The 17,744-nt window shown below is 50.0% G+C and overlaps 1 protein-coding gene across 2 annotated transcripts; it reads right to left on the bottom strand.

Moving 5' to 3' along the window:
- Nucleotides 1-419: 419 nt before the first annotated feature.
- On the bottom strand, nt 420-15,916 carry OASL (2'-5'-oligoadenylate synthetase like). Of its 2 annotated transcripts, none has more exons than XM_045534649.1 (6): nt 15,508-15,830; nt 11,235-11,517; nt 9,788-9,963; nt 6,920-7,161; nt 3,914-4,061; nt 420-826 (listed from the first exon to the last, which is right to left on the bottom strand). In XM_045534649.1, the coding sequence occupies exons 1-6, from the start codon at nt 15,703-15,705 to the stop codon at nt 809-811; spliced, it is 1,065 nt and encodes a 354-aa protein (XP_045390605.1). In that variant the 5' UTR covers nt 15,706-15,830; the 3' UTR covers nt 420-808. The 2 variants fall into 2 exon arrangements, with proteins under 2 accessions (XP_045390605.1, XP_045390604.1); XM_045534648.1 differs by lacking the exon at nt 420-826 and adding an exon at nt 1,106-2,229 and having other exon boundaries at nt 15,508-15,916.
- Between the last annotated feature and the right edge of the window lie 1,828 nt (nt 15,917-17,744).

The raw sequence follows: 17,744 nt of genomic DNA, 5'->3' as shown, positions 1-17,744 counted from the left end.
AATTACTGACTCCTAGGACCCATCTAAGACCAAAACATTAGAATCTACGGTTAAGATACTCCACAGTGAAGAATGGACAAAATTACTTTTATTTGTCTTTGGAATGCTTTGTTTCATGCTTTCTCTTTGAAGATGAGTGTATCAAAAACTTTATTAAAGCTAGGCGAGGTGATATGTGCCTATAGTCCCAGCTACTTGGGAACCTGAGGCAGGAGGATCACCTGAGCCCAGGTGTTTGAGGCTGTAGTGCACTATGATTGCACCTGGGAGTAGCCACTGCACTCCAGCCTGGGCAACACGGACTCCAACTCTAAAAACAAACAAACAAAAAACTTTATTAAAATAAACTCTCTGGCCTTGGGCTTTTTTTTATTCCAAAAAAGAGGGAGCTGACCGCTATGGTCTGAATGTTTGTGTCCTCTCAAAAATCATATGTTGAAATTATCAATGTAAAATAAACGACAGGGAGATCGATTCTCAAAAAAAAAAAAAAAAGTTTATTTGGGAATTGCATGGAATTGCAATCGTGCTCCACCAGAAAGCAGGGCAAAACAGGAGGGCAAAAGGAAACTTTTTATAGGTTGTTTGGTGTAAACCTGATTACATGACATCGTCCAATAATAAAGATGCTGTTATCTTCCTGAAGACTCTGGACTATTATGTACTGTTTGTGCGTGAGTTTTAGGAGTTGAGGGGAATTTTTATACTGCATCATCCTCAATCTCCCAGATTTTGCCCTTTTGGTCTCAGTTTCCCCATAGTCCTCGTTTCCCAGAGTTGAGAGGCTCAAATGATTATGCAATAACCACTAGGACAGCATTAGCACCTGTGGAAATAAACAAAGAGAGCACCCAAATGAGAACAAGCAAATAAAATTTGTCTTTTTTTGTTGTTTGTTTTATTTTTTTTACAGGCAGGGTCTCCCTCTGTCACCCAGGCTGGAGTGCAGTGGTGTGATCATAGTTCGCTGCAGCCTTGAACTCCTAGGTTCAAGTGATCTTCTTGCCTTAGTCTCTTGAGTAGCTGTGATTATAGGCATGTGCCACCACGCCCATCTAATTAAAAAATTTTTTTTAGAAGTGGGGTCTTGCTGTATTGCCCAGGCTGATCTCAAATTCCCAGCCTCAAGTGATCCTCCTTCCAAGTGCTGGAATTACAGGTGTGAGCCACCATGTCTGGCCACAACAAAGGCTGTTTATGTCCAACTTGCTGTTTGCAAAGGAACCAGTCACCATCCCTTGCCTTGGAGGGAGACTCAAAGGCAGACAGGGGAATGGGCAGTTTTTCTAGCAGAAAATGAGGGAGGCTTCAAGTATCCCCTGATCGAGGTTGTTGGTGTAGGGAAGCTGTCAGCATGCTTACTAGAAGCTGGGCTAATCCTGTGGGTGGTTGGAGGCGCTTATTTGGCTTTCTTTGGTTGTTCCTAAATTGGAAGCGGGGTAAGGCTAGGGTGGGCAATTAGAGAAGCTGGCAGTTATTGGCCAAGTCTTGATGGTTTGGGGTTGGTTGCTGCAGAGGATTGTGGGTCAGAATTCTATTGTTGCATGTGGTCCGGCCATGGTCTGTTTGCATATTTGCATATTTAGTCTCTCATACCGTTCCTTATTCCCCTCCATGCAAGGCGAGGATAAATATTTTTAAGGCTGGTGAAGACCGGGGCCCTCCCCAGAAGAGAACTGGCAGGGTGGCTGATAGCATGAATTCTGCAGAGCAATGCACAGAGAAGTTTCCCAGAGGAAACTAGTTGGCTGGAAACTGAGCCTTCACGGAGAGGACGAGGGTGTCGCTGTCCTGGATGCCGTAGCATCCCAGACCCCACCAGTCGTGCAGGACTTCGCCTTGGAACTGCAGCAGCTGCTGCTTTTCAGGCAGCCCCTGCCGGCATTCAATCTGCTGCTTCAAAGCCCAGACAAAACTGTTGGGCTGGATGGCATAGGCGTGGCTCCCGCCATCGGGCTTCTTCACAAACACCTGCATCTCGGTGGACACAGTCTGCAGCCGATAGATGCGGATGTTGAAGAAGATCCCATAATCGGCCAAGCAGCTGCCACTTCTGAGGAGCTGCCTGTCGCTGCCGGGCTCCTGGAAGGACAGACGCTGTTGGCCGGGGTAGGCTGGGCCCCGCTGCATTTTCTCTTTAATCGTCTTTATGGACTCGTAAGGGTTCACCAAGAGGGTCCGATCTGGGCAGCCCCACTGCTCCACTGTCACCTGGATGTCTCGTGCCCTCTGGAAGGGAGAGGGACGGGGAGACGGGTTCAGCCCACACTTCTCTGACTGATGTGCAAAAGTTCCCTTCACCTGTCCTCATCCTTTCAACAGCAGCAGCAGCAGCAGCAGCCACAGCCGCGAATGTTTAGAGAGTGCCACCCACTTCCCCGGGGCCATCTTGGGCAACCTCCATACTCTTAACACATTTTATTCTCACAGGAGCTCTGGGAGGTTGGGTCTACTACTATACCCATTTTACAGATGAGAAAATTGTGGTTGACCAGGGTTTAAGTAACTTACTAAGCAATCGGTCCCAAAGGGAGTGGGGAGCACAGCAGGTGTGCGAAGTGGGGTCGGTGAGACTCCAAAGTCTGCATTCTTGCCACCTCCAGAGGCGGCGCCCCCCAGGGCCTGAGAGTGCCAGGTGGCTGGAGGGCACCGCCTGGAAGATGCTGGGGAGGGTGGGGCCTCGCGCCTAGCATTGCCAAGTCTTCTGATTTGCCAAGTAAAAATCTTTGCACAATGGTTTTTATATTTGGGAAAAATCCAGAGCCCATCGGTGGGTCCCCCGTTTGTAATCTGTGTACCTTAGTGTAGAACTTCTGATTTTCCTTCTGCCTCCTGCTCCAAGCAGCTCGGTCTCTTGTTCCTGCACACGCCTTGCTTATCTCCACCTGCCATCCTGTGCCCCTGAGCCCCCACCCCGGCCCTCGATCTGGAGTGTCTACTGTTTTGAGCATCTACATCCCCCTCCCCGGCCTTTCGGGCTCTCACCTCAACCCCTAACTTCTTCAAGGAATCTTCTCTGGTGACTTCAGAAAACGTTTATTCTCTGTCCTCAACCCCTAACTTCTTCAAGGAATCTTCTCTGGTGATGTCAGAAAACATTTATTTTCTGTTTCCAGAGCCCCACAAAGACCTGGGTATGAATCCTGATTCTGCTGCCTCTTAGCTGTGTGACCTTAGTTAATTAAATTAACCACTCTGAACCTCAATTTCCTCTTCTGTAAAATGACAGTGAAGATAATAATAATAATAAACATAATGATAACACTTGACCTTCCTACTTTGCAGAATTGTCTGTGAGGATCAATGGAGACAGTCCCTGGACAAGCACTTTGCAAATTATAAAGTGCCAGGTGAATAAAATAGATTATTATTATCTTTGTCTATACCGTAGGTTTGGCATCACATAATGTTACTGGGCATTTTTTTGTTTTCTGAGCATCTTGTTTTCTCTGTAGCAGTTTTGTGCAAATTTGTTTCATGGACTTGTTTCCTAACAACCTAGGGTGAGTTCCTTGAGGGTCAGGGCCATGTCCCAGTATTTCTGCACCCGTGTTGTCCCTAGGCCCCCACCCCCACCAGCCCCAAGCTCAGTGCTGGCACAAAACAGCGATGGAGTTGACGCCACTGGGCTGAGCTCATGCAAAGGATGCTCAGGAGCGCAGAATTGATTCTCCAATAGGTTACAGGAAAAAGAAAGGAAAGGAGAACAAGAATTTAAAGATAAGGAACCTGAGGCTCAGAGAGCCACAGAATTGTCCTGAGTTCACACAGCTGGTGGGTGGTGCAGCCGAGCCTCAACCTGTCTGACTCTAACGTCCTGTCCTCCCTCGGCACAGATGTGAATAAGTGAACACTATGCATTTAGCTCCTTCCGAGCTGCAAGCCCTTGACCCCCTGGAGAGGACCCCGTTACCTTGATGTTCCAGGTGGGGACCGGCGTCTCCCTGTTTTCAAAGCAACAGTCCTGCTTCAGGCACTGGGCGGCTCTCTGAGCAACGATGTCCCATCTGTACCCTTCCGCCACGTTGTGGGTGGGGTCAGCTGGATCCAGGATGATGGGCCTGCAACACAGGGAGAGTGTGCCCAGGCTCCTGCTGGCGCGGAGGCCTGCAAGCCACAGTGAAACCTCAGCCGTCATCTACTCAAGCCCCCGAGCATCTGCTGTGCCCAGAGCCCAGGGCTGTCAGTCCAGGAGGGCTCCAAAACACAGCTGCGGAGGAACAGGATGGAGACGATCATATTTCCAAGAATTTGTCTCAGGGAGAGCACACGAGGTGTTTGCAAGGAATTTTGGGGGTTGGGGAGAGCGAGGTCTAAGAGGCAACTGGGGCAATAACAGATGCCCACTCAGGCAGGGGGCCTTCTAAGTTCACAGCAGGCTACACGAGTTTGGGGTTAGAGCCGCAGAACGGCTTTGGATAGTGGTGAGACCCCCGCCACTGACTACTGAAATTTACTGAAGCACTGGGCCAAACCCTATGTGAATTAATCTATTTTAATCCTTAAACAATTCTATAACATAGAGACTATTATTATTATTATATATATTTTTAAGACAGGGTCTTTCTTGTTGTCCAGGCTAGAGTGCAGTAGCATCGTCATAGCTCCCTGCAGCCCCCAACTCCTGGTCTCAAGAGAGCCTCTTGTCTCAGCCTCCTGAGTAGCTGGGACTATACAGGCTTGTGCCACCACAACTGGCTAATTTTTCTATTTTTTGTAGAGACGAGATCTCACTCTTGCTCAGGCTGGTCTCGAACTCCTGGGGTCAAGTGATCCTCCTGCCTCGTCCTCCCAAAGTGCTGAGATTACAGGTGTGAGCCACGGCACCTGGCCGGGACTGTTATTATTATTGTTGTTGTTGTCATCCCCATTTAACAGATGAGCAAACTGAGGCACAGACCTCCCTAAGTTCTCTCAGCGGTAAATGGAGTTCTAACCCACAACGGAGAAGAGTTTGGGCTGCCTCCAAGTGTCTCTTCTCTAGATAAAATGCTGAATGAATATTTTAAAGGATATTGGCTTGAAGGGGGTATCTTGACCTCCTTGGGCCACTTGGCTCGACTGCATGTGTTGGATGCCAAGCCCACGGTTGAGACCCAGCTTTTGCACTCCAGGAGCTTGTGGCTTGGGAGGGAGCTGCGACTTTATCGACATGACAGAACATGATACAGGCCACTGGAGTGAACTGGACACACCAGGCTCCAGGCTTGCTCCTCCCAACTTACCCTGCTCCCTGGAATAGTCCTGCATGAGACAGTCAGGGGGCAGCGCCAGACTGTCCTATGGGGGGCCGGGTGCGGTGGCGCACGCCTGTAATCCTAGCACTCTGGGAGGCCGAGGTGGGAGGATCGCTTGAGGTCAGGAGTTCGAGACCAGCCTGAGCAAGAGTGAGACCCCATCTCTACTAAAAATAGAAAGAAATTATATGGACAACTAAAAATATATATAGAAAAAATTAGCCAGGCATGGTGGCGCACGCCTGTAGTCCCAGCTACTCAGGAGGCTGAGGCAGGAGGATTGCTTGAGCCCAGGAGTCTGAGGTTGCTGTGAGCTAGGCTGACGCCACGGCACTCTAGCCGGGGCAACAGAGTGAGACTCTGTCTCAAAAAAAAAACAAAAAACCAACAACAACAACAACAACCAAAAAAAACCAGACTGTCCCGTGGGGTGGGGGTCACCTGGCCCAGTGTGGCCCATTCTATTCTGTTGGCAGGCAGATGACCCACCAGGTGACCCAGCGAACAGGACTTGTGTCCAGGGATCACACTGGTTTCCTCCGGGGTTTGGACATGGGGATGATGGAGGTCCCTCATCCACTGGGAGGCAGAGGGAGCAGGACAGGTGCGGAGAGAGAAGAGCTCGTGGGCCGCGAGAGAGTGTGACGGGGAGAGAGGGCGTCGCAGGCCCTGATGATTCCCCAACGTCAATTTTTTGGGCATCCTTATAATAAATGCGCTTTTCATAAGGAGACCTATCTTTTCTCACTTGCAAAAAAAAAGACCCAACGCTCACATAATTGAACACCAAAAACTCTTGTGACATCGCTTGCACTGGCCTAGAGCTTCTAACGTAAAGAGCTGTCTAGGGTGGGCTCTGCGGAGCAGACCCCCAGGTAAGGATTTGGTTTCTTTGGAAGGAGATTCCAGGAGGCGCTAATAAGGGAGCGGGACAGCGAGACAGAGGACGGGAGGCAGCCAAGCAAGGGTGAGTGTCAAGGTAGTGACCACCGTGGTCGGCCGGAGGGCATCTCCGGGAAACAGTGTGGACGGGACCGAGGGTCCTTGCACCCGAGGGGCGAGGGGGCCGGGGTGTTTGTCCACCAACCCCTGCCGGATCTGGGGGAGGGCTGCACTCAGCATGGGTCTGCTGGTTACAGGAGAAGTCCCAGGCGAAGGGACGCAGGGGCTAACAGCTGGAAGTGGAGCCATCCTTCATCAGAACAGTAAAGGCATCAGTGGGGTGCTGGCAGCATGTGCTATAGCAGTGAGCATTTATGTGGCACCTACTGCATGCTAGGCTCTGTGGATCCATGACATATTTTCTCTGGCTCTCACAGCAGCCCTGCACTGTGGGGACCCATTCATTCCTGTCTTACAGATGAAGAACCAAGGCTCACAGTGGTGAGAAAATGTCAGAGCTGGGATTTAAACTTGAGTCCCTGAGATGGTTTCCATTTTCCCATGCTATCTCGAAAAAGCCCTGAAATGGCCTTCGGAGAGCAAGAGGGCGAAGGTGGGGTGGAGGGGTGGCTTAGGGAACTGGGAAAAGGCTTATACCCCTCAACGCTCCCCGAGACTTTGGTAGGCCGCCTACTGTGTCCGTATGGCACTGTGGCAGCCTCACGACCTAATAGAGCCAGCCTGTGAAACTCTATGCCACGTGTCCCTCGCTTCCCTGTGGGCAAGCCGTGGTCCAGTACCTCGGTTTTTGGAACTGTTTTCTGAGAAAGTCCTTGATGACTGGATTCTGGAACGTATAATACGTGGTCCAGTAGATGCAGATGTGCTCATACGCCCGGAGCAGTTCCATCACAGTGGCGAGGCCCTCGTCCAGCATGAAATTCTTATCCTTCTGTGTCCCCATTTCCCAGGCGTAGATTGTCAGGAGCTCGAGAGCATAGACAGGGGGCAGCTTGGCTCTGGGGCAGCTGGTTTTCACGTACTGTGGAGACAGACGAGAAGGGAGACTCCAAGACTCAGGGTAAGTAAGGATGGCGTTGGACCAGAAACTGGGAAATCCAAATTCTAGTCTCAGCCCTGCCGCCTACTGGCTGTGTGACCTTGCTCAAATCACTTTGCCTCTCTGGGCCTTGGTTTCCCCATTTTAGAATTAAGGGGCTGGGTTAGTCCATTGGGCTTCACTAGGTGTTTGACAGTGGAACTCCTGAGTGGGGTTAGGAAGAGGTGGCCCAAGCAGTGAGCACACTGGGCTCTGTCACCATCATTCCAGCCTAAGCAGCCCTATGTATTTTAATCTATTTTAATGTATTGAGCTTCTGAAAAAGGTTTCTTTGAAGAAAGGGCTTCTTAGCTAAAGAAAAAAAAAATGGTAATGAATGAAATTCTGTGGTGAAGATTGGGACTGCTTCTCTACCAGACATTCTTTCCTTCTTTGTTGTATGGGAGACATGGTGTTTGGATGGGTTGATCCCATCCTCAGCTGCAGGGTGGGCTCTAACTGGTACAGGCCCATCAGTGTAAGTTTTTCCCCCTTGCAAGTATTGGTTCAAGATAAGGCATGTGGGCTGGGCGAGGTGGCTCACGCCTGTCATCCTAGCACTCTGGGAGGCCGAGGCAGGTGGATCGCTCAAGGTCAGGAGTTCGAGACCAGCCTGAGCGGGACCCCGTCTCTACTAAAAATAGAAATAAATTATCTGGACAACTAAAAGTATATATAGAAAAAATTAGCCGGGCATGGTGGTGCATGCCTGTAGTCCCAGCTACTCGGGAGGCTGAGGCAGGAGGATCGCTTGAGCCCAGGAGTTTGAGGTTGCTGTGAGCTAGGCTGACGCCACGGCACTCACTCTAGCCTGGGCAACAGAGTGAGACTCTGTCTCAAAAAAAAAAAAAAAAAAAAAAGATAAGGCATGTGATCTAAGTTGGCTCAATTAGAGTAAAGCCTAGTTCTATCGTTCAGTGGTTGAAAGAAGAGAAGTCCTCTCCTGTGTGGATGTGAGGGCAGGAACATCTGTGGCCATTTTGCCACCATGAGAGAAAGTAGCCTGAGGACCAAGTTGACGTACAGGGGAGAGAGAAGCTGAGGGAATTACAAAGAAATGGAGTTAGAATCCTCACCAAACAATTCCTGAAGCTCCCTCCCAACTGTTGGGGACTTTCACACATGAACTGAGAGTCCTTTTTATTGTTTAAGCTAGTTTGGGTTGGTTTTTCTGCTTTTCTGTTACTTGTAAAAGAAAGTAATCTTTTAAGTAATCTTAACTGATACCAGTCACTTCCTGTCTTAAGAATCTTTCTAATAGTCGGCTAGAAAGTGAAAATTTCTGTCAAATATCCAGCTGTTTAGTTTGTGGAAGCAGACTGGATATCTTGTCATGTGGCCATTAAAAATAAATATTATATCACATCCCACAGTCAGAGAACTACAACACTTTCACCTTAAAACAAACAAACAAACAAAAACAGGGTTATCTTGTCTAATTCTAGTCCCCCAAATAAATGAAACCTTGAGCCTTTCCTATAAGTGATTGGCTCACTAACAAAAACAACTCTATCCCTGACCTTTTTAGATAGGATAAGCATGTGACGAAGTCGCTGTGTGTCCACCATGAACAGAGATTGTCCATAAATCTAGTCATCTGGGTAACTGTTTTTTCTTTAAATCCCTTTTATATATACATATATGTATACATTTTTTTTTGAGACAGAGTCTCACTCTGTTGCCTGGGCTAGAGTGCCGTGGCGTCAGCCTAGCTCACAGCAACCTCAAACTCCTGGGCTTAAGCAATCCTCCTGCCTCAGCCTCCCGAGTAGCTGGGACTACAGGCATGCACCACCATGCCTGGCTAATTTTTTCTATATATATTTTTAGTTGTCCATATAGTTTCTTTCTATTTTTAGTAGAGACGGGGTCTCGCTCTTGCTCAGGCTGGTCTCGAACTCCTGGCCTTGAGCGATCATCCCACCTCGGCCTCCCAGAGTGCTAGGATTACGGGCATGAGCCACTGTGCTGGCCTATATATTTTTAATTGGATTAAGTCTTTGCTTCTACAGTCTGATTCCCTTGTAACTTCTGTGCAAGTTTTATTTAATAAATGATTTATGTCTCTGAGTTTTGTTTTGCAGTTGGAGGTTCCACTGAGATTGTCCGGGGGGGGAAAGCTTATTTCCCCAGCTGAATAAACTGTTGCCTGAGAAACGCACCTCATGGGTTGTTTACACTGCGCCACGCCCTCTTTTCCACTCCTAGGGTGGAATTAAATGAATCTTTCCTCTTGTTAGTCCTTAACTTGCCACGATTAACTGCACAGTGCCCAGGGAAGTTGACATCAGCCAGTGCTCGACTGTAATTGGAGCATTGCTTACTGAAATACCCTAGGTTACCGATTTTCCCCTTCCTTCCCTATTTCTTTCTCCTCTCCGTCTTCTCTTTTTCCATTTTCTTTGGTGGTGGTTTCACTTTACAGTTCAAAAGACCAGCATTCTCTCTCTCTCTCTCTTCCTCTTCCTCTATTTCCCCACGAAGCAGTTTCCTGGGATGATAAACTTGGCCTCTGCTTTGCATCTCCACCTTCCTCCATCCCTCCCTCCCGCCTCAGCAGCCCGCTCACCTTCTGGTACCAGTGTTTAACCAGGCGCAGGAGGCTCTTCAGTTTCGTTGGCTGGTATTTCACGAAGTTTTTCTGCAGCTCGCTGAAGGATGGGAAGAAATTTCCAGGGTCACCGCAGGCCTCGATCAGACTCACATAGACCTCAGGGGGTAGCTCAGAGTTGAGGACAGAAGACCCTGAGGAGAGAGGAAGCAATGAGAGAGGTTGGGGATTGAGGAAGCACTCGGGGGAATAAGTGATCTTTTGGGGACAGCCTGCTTATTCCCTGGAGTTGTCCCTCCAGGGAAGCTGGAGACCTCACATCTTCAGAAACCAAAAATCTGGCTTGTGTGACTGTCCTTTCTGGGACATTCTTACTCTGGAGAACCAACATTGGGCTTTCCATGCCTCGGGCCACTCCAGGGCTGTCGTCCTCTTTGGATGTCCCCAATGGCCACAGTTTTCCTTCATGTCTGTTTCGGACCTCTTTCTGGGTCATTTATTGGAACTCCTCCATGCGCACAGGGGAGAACCAGTTCCACGGTGGGCGTCACCCAGGCATCTGAGCACTCTCTTTCTTGCTAAGATCGGATCCCACCTCAGACACCTTCCCCATAGAGCAACTCCACGCAGCCACTGCAGGTCATAGGAGCTGGTACCTGAGATGAAACCTGTGTCATCTGGGCTTGCAGCAGATACGATTTACTTCAAACACTTGGGACTCTGCCCGAGGACAAACAACAAATGCCAGCGAGCTAATGCCCCGGGAAGCAGTCCCCAGCCAAGGACCGATGGGAGGTTGGTGACTAAGCACCCCATCACCCCACCTCGGGTAAGGTCGACGTGTGCTCTATATTGTCACTTGGGGTTCTCCAGGGCATGAAGCCCAGTTGCTCAGAGTGGTGACTCGCTCACTGATGCCCTTCATGTTGAATCCTTCCCTTCCCCGTCTCCATCCCCTGCTTCCTACCAGTGTTTCCTGGGATTACCTCCCAGGTGAACTGCTTGTCCTCGCATCCTTGTCTCAGGGTCTTCTAGGAAAACCCCAGCAGTGACAGACACCCCCCCACTGCGCCCCCAGTGAGTGCCACATAATAAAAGCACTTGTGGTTACCGTCATAGCTCCTTCACCTCATTGGGTCTTATCTCCTTCTGAATGTCCTTTGCACTGAATCACTTCCTGAGCACCCTCTCTGCGGTTCCCCCGGGCACCCTCTTCTTTTCCTCTGAGCACTTACTGCCGTTTGCAATCGTGTGTTTATCTGTGTGATTCCTTGATAAATTTCTGTTTCCCAAGTTGGGTGACACGATGGCCAGATTGAGTTAGTCCCGTGCGCTGCCCCGGCCCAGCCCTCGGCACAGGACACGGGTGGAAGGAGTGAATGCAGGTGTGCCCATGGGTGAGAGGTGAGAGAGGTCCCCCAGGGAGGGCGGGTATGTGAATTGGGTGCGCGTCCGGTCCCCTTACCCAGGGCTCTGTAGGCAGGCCAGATGGTGACAGTGATGGGCTCCAGGGTCTGCTTGGTTTGGATGGTGAAGACGAGAGTATCGGGGACTCCCTGGGCCACCCTTGGCTTCTTGAGCCCAAGGGCCAGCAGGTCCTGGGAACACCACACTTTTTCCCGTAGTAGCCTCAGAACGTCTCTGTGGTACTTGACCTCCTCCTGGAAGCTGCGGAAACAGCTCAGGAACACCACCAGCTCCACTTCCCTGGTGCCTCTGAGAACCGTGCCATTCCCGAAGGAGCCCACCTGCAGAACACACAGCCGCGTCACCCTGAGGCCCGCTGCCACCCACGAGTCGCGCGCTCCCCGCGGCACTTCACACGCATCATCCCACTGAATGCTCACCAACCCCTGAGACATGGGTGGATCGCATAACAGCCCCATTTTACAGGTGAGAAAACCGAGCCGTCGAAAGGATGAGTCACTCGCCTGTAGTCCCACAGTTTCCAGCCCGACTCTAGAGCCCAGGCTTCCTGTCTGCCACGTTGCATTGCTTCCGGGCAGCCTTCTCACGCACAGTGTGATGCCAATGCCAGTGCCAATGCCAATGCCAATGCCTACTCCATGGGGCTGTTTAAGGATTCCTGGGAGTCTGAATAATTTCATGACATTAGAAAGCGGGGAGTAGGTTTGCCTGGTGGACAAGAGCCATGGGCTGTGGAATGGGGACAGCCTGACTTTGATCTTGACCCTTTGCCCTGTTCCTTAGCTGAGTAATCATTTCTTTTCTTTTTTTTTTGAGACAGAGTCTCGCTCTGTTGCCCGGGCTAAAGTGAGTGCCATGGTGTCAGCCTAGCTCACAGCAACCTCGAACTCCTGGGCTCAAGCAATCCTACTGCCTCAGCCTCCCGAGTAGCTGGGACTACAGGCATGCGCCACCATGCCCAGTTAATTTTTTCTATATATATAGTTTTAGTTGTCCATATAATTTCTTTCTATTTTTAGTAGAGACAGGGTCTCGCTCTTGCTCAGGCTGGTCTCGAACTCCTGACCTCGAGCGATCCGCCCGCCTCGGCCTCCCAGAGTGCTGGGATTACAGGCGTGAGCCACCGCGCCCGGCCCTCTGAGTAATCATTTCTTAGCTGAGCCCTAAGTCTTTCATCTGTAAAATGAAAGTAACGGTGGAACGTGAGTCAGTGGGTTCCTGGGAGGATCAGACAAAATAACACGTGCCAACAGTTTGGCGAGGCGCCTGGCACACAGGCAACTCAGCAATATATTTCTCTTCCTCCTCTTGATGTAGTTGACTTAGGCAATCCCTCCTGCTGCCGGGGTCCCAGTGTCCCCGTCTGTAACAGGAGCCTGAGCCTGGACACATCTGATCTGAAGAGGACCTTTGGATGTTCTGGGATCCTAGACTTGCTCTCCACGCCCTTTTGCCTCTGGGACACGGTGAGCCCCACGACTCACTCTGTGTCGGAGGTGGACCTGCCAGGCAGGTATCAGACCTTAGGTGGGCTGCCCTTCCTGGGGGGCGGAGTCCCTGCACAGACATTATAATCCAGCCGTCACAGGTTGAGCACTCCCAGTGTCTGGCACCCCTGGAAGCCCTTTATGCATATTATCCTTTTCAATCCTCACACCCGCATTGAGGCGGTTGCTGGGATAATTATCCCCCATATACAGATGAGAAAACTGAGGCAGTCGGGGGTTAATCAGCTCGCCAGGGTCTCAGAGTTGAGGAAGGGTCAGAATGCAGGTAATGGGTGGTTCTTACGCCTCTTTCTTCCCTGTGACCCCAGTCTGCTCCCAAGGGGGAGGAGACCCCCAACATTCTCCCTTCCTTTCCTATTCTCTTCCCCGCCAGCGTTCAGACCCAGCGTGTCTAGCCCACAGGAGGGGTGGGAACGGCACCCTGTGTGTGGGTGAAGGGCACATCCCCCTGGAGGCTGAGTCTACACTGCCTTTCCCAGGGGTAAGATCCAGGCACAGAGGAAAGAACAATCCAGAACAGGCTTCCCGACTTGCTTTGGTTTGAACCTATTTATGCCCACTTCATTTGAAGACAAGCATTCACTCATGCCGACTAGCTCAGCTTGCTCGATCGTCAGCGGGGAGGGAGGAGGGAGAGTTCAGAATCTAAATACACTGTATTATTCCTCGTGAGTCATCGCACATGGGTATCACTACATTTAGTGGTTTCAGGGGGGGAGGTGACTAGAGTCGGCAGGGAGAATTTGAGGCTTGAGTAAAATATCATTTCCTGCCGTTAAATCTCATTCTGTTTGTAGCATCCTCCTCTTTTTAGACACCCCCATGATGTCTACTTTATTCTCAGGGTTATTGTGGGGGAGGGTGGTCTGGGAGGGTCTGCCTGAGTCAGACTGGTGCCCCAGGCCCAGAAGCAAGCTTGGGCACGAATTGCAATGATGCTTCCGGTTTTTGAGCATTTACCGTGCACCGGTCATTTAGCCTGTAGGGCCCCCTTTGCTTGTTGAGGGAGAAATGATGAGGGCGACAGTGATGCATCCCCGATCACAGATGAGAAGACTGAGGGTTTGAAAGGGAGGATGGTAGTAAAGTCAAGGCCACACAGCTTGAGGGGAGGGGAGAAGTGAAGAGACTGTCTGATGTCAAAGTTTGTGGTTTCTCACGTCTCAATCACGCAGCCTCGGGCTCCAGATGCTGGGGTTAGGTGCGGAAGAAGAGATGGGGGCCTGGGGCTTTCAGAGATTTCCTTTGTGACTGGTTTGCCCCTAGAGACAAATGGAGCACCAGGCTAGGAGTCAGGAGTCCTAATTCTAGTCTTGCCTTTGCTACCAACTTGCTGTGCGATCTTGGAACATCTCTCACCCTCTCTGTGCTCCAGTTTTCTTAATATTTAAGAGAGGGATTGGCTGAGACTGATTCTCCAGGGACTTTCTAGCTCTGACTCTCTTGAGTTTCGACCCTGTCTAGCACAGGAGGTGGCAGGAAGCAGCTGAAGGAAGAAGGGCTTGTAGAGTAGGACTAAAACAATATTTTAGTTTGTTTAATGATGACTTGTTTTTTTTTGCTCTTAGCTAACAGCCAAATTCCGCTTCTGTGCACAAAGCTTGCTTGCTTATTGCTTGATTACGATAAAGAGCTAAAACCATGCTCAAATGCAGTTAAAAAAAAAAAAAACAAAAACCCGCTCCGCAGGTGGCTTCCTGATAGGGAGGCGGCTGTGCAGGGCGAGTGTCCTTGGGGAGAGAATCTCCTGGGAGGGAATCTCTTGGGAAAGAGTCTCTTATCAAAAATAACTAGCAACAGACTCCAGCAAAAATATATATATATATAAAAGCTTTATTTTTACCCCAGGTCGGGGTCCTGGTTCGTAAAGAGACCACTGCGTTGGTACTCTGGGACCTAGACCCTAGCTCGAGCTAGTCAAAATAAAACTCCTTTGCCTTTGCAGCCTCAGTGACTCTGTCTTTCTGTTCCCGGGGCCGAGAGGAACCGGCTCTAACAGGCTTGGAGGCTCAGAGTGGGAGCTTGGATCCCTGGCTGCGGAGTCAGGTTCAGCACTAGCTGTGTGACCTTGGGCCAGTCACCTCACCTCTCTGAGCCTCTATTAAAAAATCTTTTTATTATCAAACATTTCAAACATATAGAAAAATAGAAAGAAAATACAATGACCACTATTACACCCATGTACCCAACCAGGAAGATTCAACAAATCTAAATTGCTTGCCACATTTGCTTCATCTAAACCACTTCAAAGTAAATTGCAGACACCAAGGAACTTTGTCCCTAAATACTTTAGAGTTTGTGTCCATAAAAGAAGAACATTCTCTCCTGTAATCACAAAATTACTATTCTACCTAACAAAATCAACAATGATTCCTTTATATATTATCTAAAATCCAGGTCATATTAAAATTTCCCCCGTAGCCGCCAAACTGTATTTTACAGGTGGTTTATTCATACCAGGATCCAGTCAAAGTCCTTGCATTACATTTGTCCGATATAAATCTTAACCCTCTGAGTCTCCGTTTTGCTCATCTGTAGACTGGGAAAAGAAAAGTACCTGCCCTATGGGGTCCAAGAATTAGAGGTACTACACGTTAAGGGGTTAGGCTAGTGCACCCCCAAATGTGAGCTGTTATTATTCGATTTGTTCTGCTCAAGGCAGCAGTGTGGAGGGGGGTAGAGAGCTAGGTGGGGTGGCGTGTGTCAGCATCACACGCTAGGGATAATGAGCCCAGGGGTCCCCAGCATCCTCAGGAACATGGGCTCAACGCTGGCAGGGGTGGTGGAGGGGCCCAGGCTCACCTGGACTACCTTGAGCACCCGCACCTCCTGGTCCAGTCCGTGCTCCCCCTGGAAGTGCTCCTGCCTCAGGAACTGCTGCACGGTCCTCACCACCTCCTGCACCTCTTCCTTCCAGTCCCGGCATGGCTGCAGCCACTGACTCACGAAGGAGTTGAGGCTGGAGGCTGGCGTATCAAACAGCTCCTGCGTCCCTGCCATCTCTGTCTGGAGAGCTCCACTGCCACAGATACACAGCCAGGCACTGGCCCAGCTCCCGGCACACACCCCCTTTTTAAGGGACCTCCTCCTCCGCTGACCGCCAGCACCCTGGGGGTTAAAGGACCAGAGCAGAGAGGCGACCAGGCGTGACTGAGCTGACCTGGGGTTCTCCTTCTTGGAGACCCCTTGCTGGGACAGGGGTGCACACAGACACTGGGCTGAGGCTGGACCGTCCGGAGCCACCTTAACACGCCTGGCGTCTCGTCAACTTTTCTACTATTGGTTTCGATTCTCAACTTGTAGAGTTTCCCTTTCGTGACATTTGGAAACTGAAACGGGCTCGTGTTTGACCCTAGAGGAGGCAACTCGCCCAGCATGTTGGCGTTGGATGGTGTGAGTCATCCCAACTCCTGTAAGGAAACTGAGGCTCAGAAAGAGAAGGGACTTGCTCCCGGTGAGGGTGAGGAGGTGGGGGTGAGGAGGAGGACTCTGGGATGGGACAGAGCGGACCTTGAATTCCAGCCTGCCCTTTGCCAGGCCCTGACCTGTCTAAGCCCCCGCATTCACTACTCACAAAGTGGGTTCAACGAGTATGAGCCACTTGCTAAACGTTTACCGAGTGCCTGCTGGGTGCTTGGACATAGTGCTAAGAAGACAAAGTAAGACAAGATTCCTGTCCCGAGGGGCTCCCAGAGCGGTGGGGGAGAAAAATAAAAAAGGAGACTCTTAAGAGTCAGGTGCGATGTGCGCTCAGTAGAAAAAAGGGCATAGAAAACTGGAAGCCAGGTGGAAGAATTTCACGTGGTGCCAGCAGACACCTGCTTAAGATGAGGGGAGGGAGCGGTCACAGCACAGGTAAAAGCTAGTGCGAGCCAGGGACTCAGGTGTGCTATATACCTGGAAGGCGAGGAGGGGAGAGGTGAGAGGTGTACCTGGACAGGTGGGCAGGAGTTGAATCTTGGAGTGCCGTTCGTTCATTCATTCCTTCATTCCACAAATACTTATTGAGCGTCTACTCTGTGCCAGACACGTGCTGGGGATACATCAGTGCACAGACAGAAATCCCTGCCTGCAGAGTGCTTGCCCTCTGGTAGTGGAGACCAGGATAAATAAGGACAATTATAGTAAATGAGGTGGTGGTAAGTGCTAAGCAGGAAAATAATGCAAGAAAAGGGGTTCAGACATCCCGTGTGTGTGTGTGTGTGTGTGTGTGTGTGTGTGCACGCACGTGGCATGTGTTCAGGTGTTCAGTCTTACGTTATGTGGCTAGAGAAGACCTACCTGAAAAGGAGACTTTTGGGCAAAGACATAGAGGTGAAGAGTGAGCCATGCGTCTAAGAGGGGGAAACTCCAGTGGTGGCATTGTTAACACAGAGAGAAGGAGGGTGTGGGTGTGGGGATATTTAGGAGTATCTTTGATGACAACTTGGAGGTACCCATGGATGTTAAGGAGGGATGAGCTGCTCCACGTGAAGACAAATTTGGTTTTCCTTAGCACACAGGTGGCCATTGGTACCAACTGGTCACACCAAAATTTAAGTGATGAACAGAGGAAGAGACATTTAGGCAGTACCAGCCAAACAGGTGGGGACAAAGCCAGAGAATGAAGTCATCCACATTGCCTAGTGCTTCTGAGAAGTTAAGAAATGTAGGTCTGAGATGAGGGGCGTGGAGACCAGGAGAGTAGCTAACCCTCTCAAGAAATTCATCAGCCACGCTGCATTCTAATTTAAACTATCAAACTGGCTAACCCTAAGTGGAAACCATCACATTTTTTTTCTTACCTAGATTCTAAAAGTCCCCCGATTTCCAGTGTTTGGTAGTACCTGGTCCTCAAGCAATACCATATTATGACAGTTTAAAGAGCAGTGACAGTTTTGCAAAGCTAAGTCAATGGTAGGGTAAGACCGCACCCATTTGCCATATGTTTGTGAGGACAGACAATTAACTTCAAGGTAATAGAAAAGTTATTCAAACAACGAACATTCAGATCTTCCATATTAGTTTTTTATTCAGCTTCATGAAATCTCTAGGAGTTA

The sequence above is a fragment of the Lemur catta genome, chromosome 21 (assembly GCF_020740605.2).
Source record: "Lemur catta isolate mLemCat1 chromosome 21, mLemCat1.pri, whole genome shotgun sequence".
In the NCBI taxonomy this organism is placed as follows: domain Eukaryota; kingdom Metazoa; phylum Chordata; class Mammalia; order Primates; family Lemuridae; genus Lemur; species Lemur catta.
This window is presented reverse-complemented; position numbering and strand designations above follow the sequence as displayed.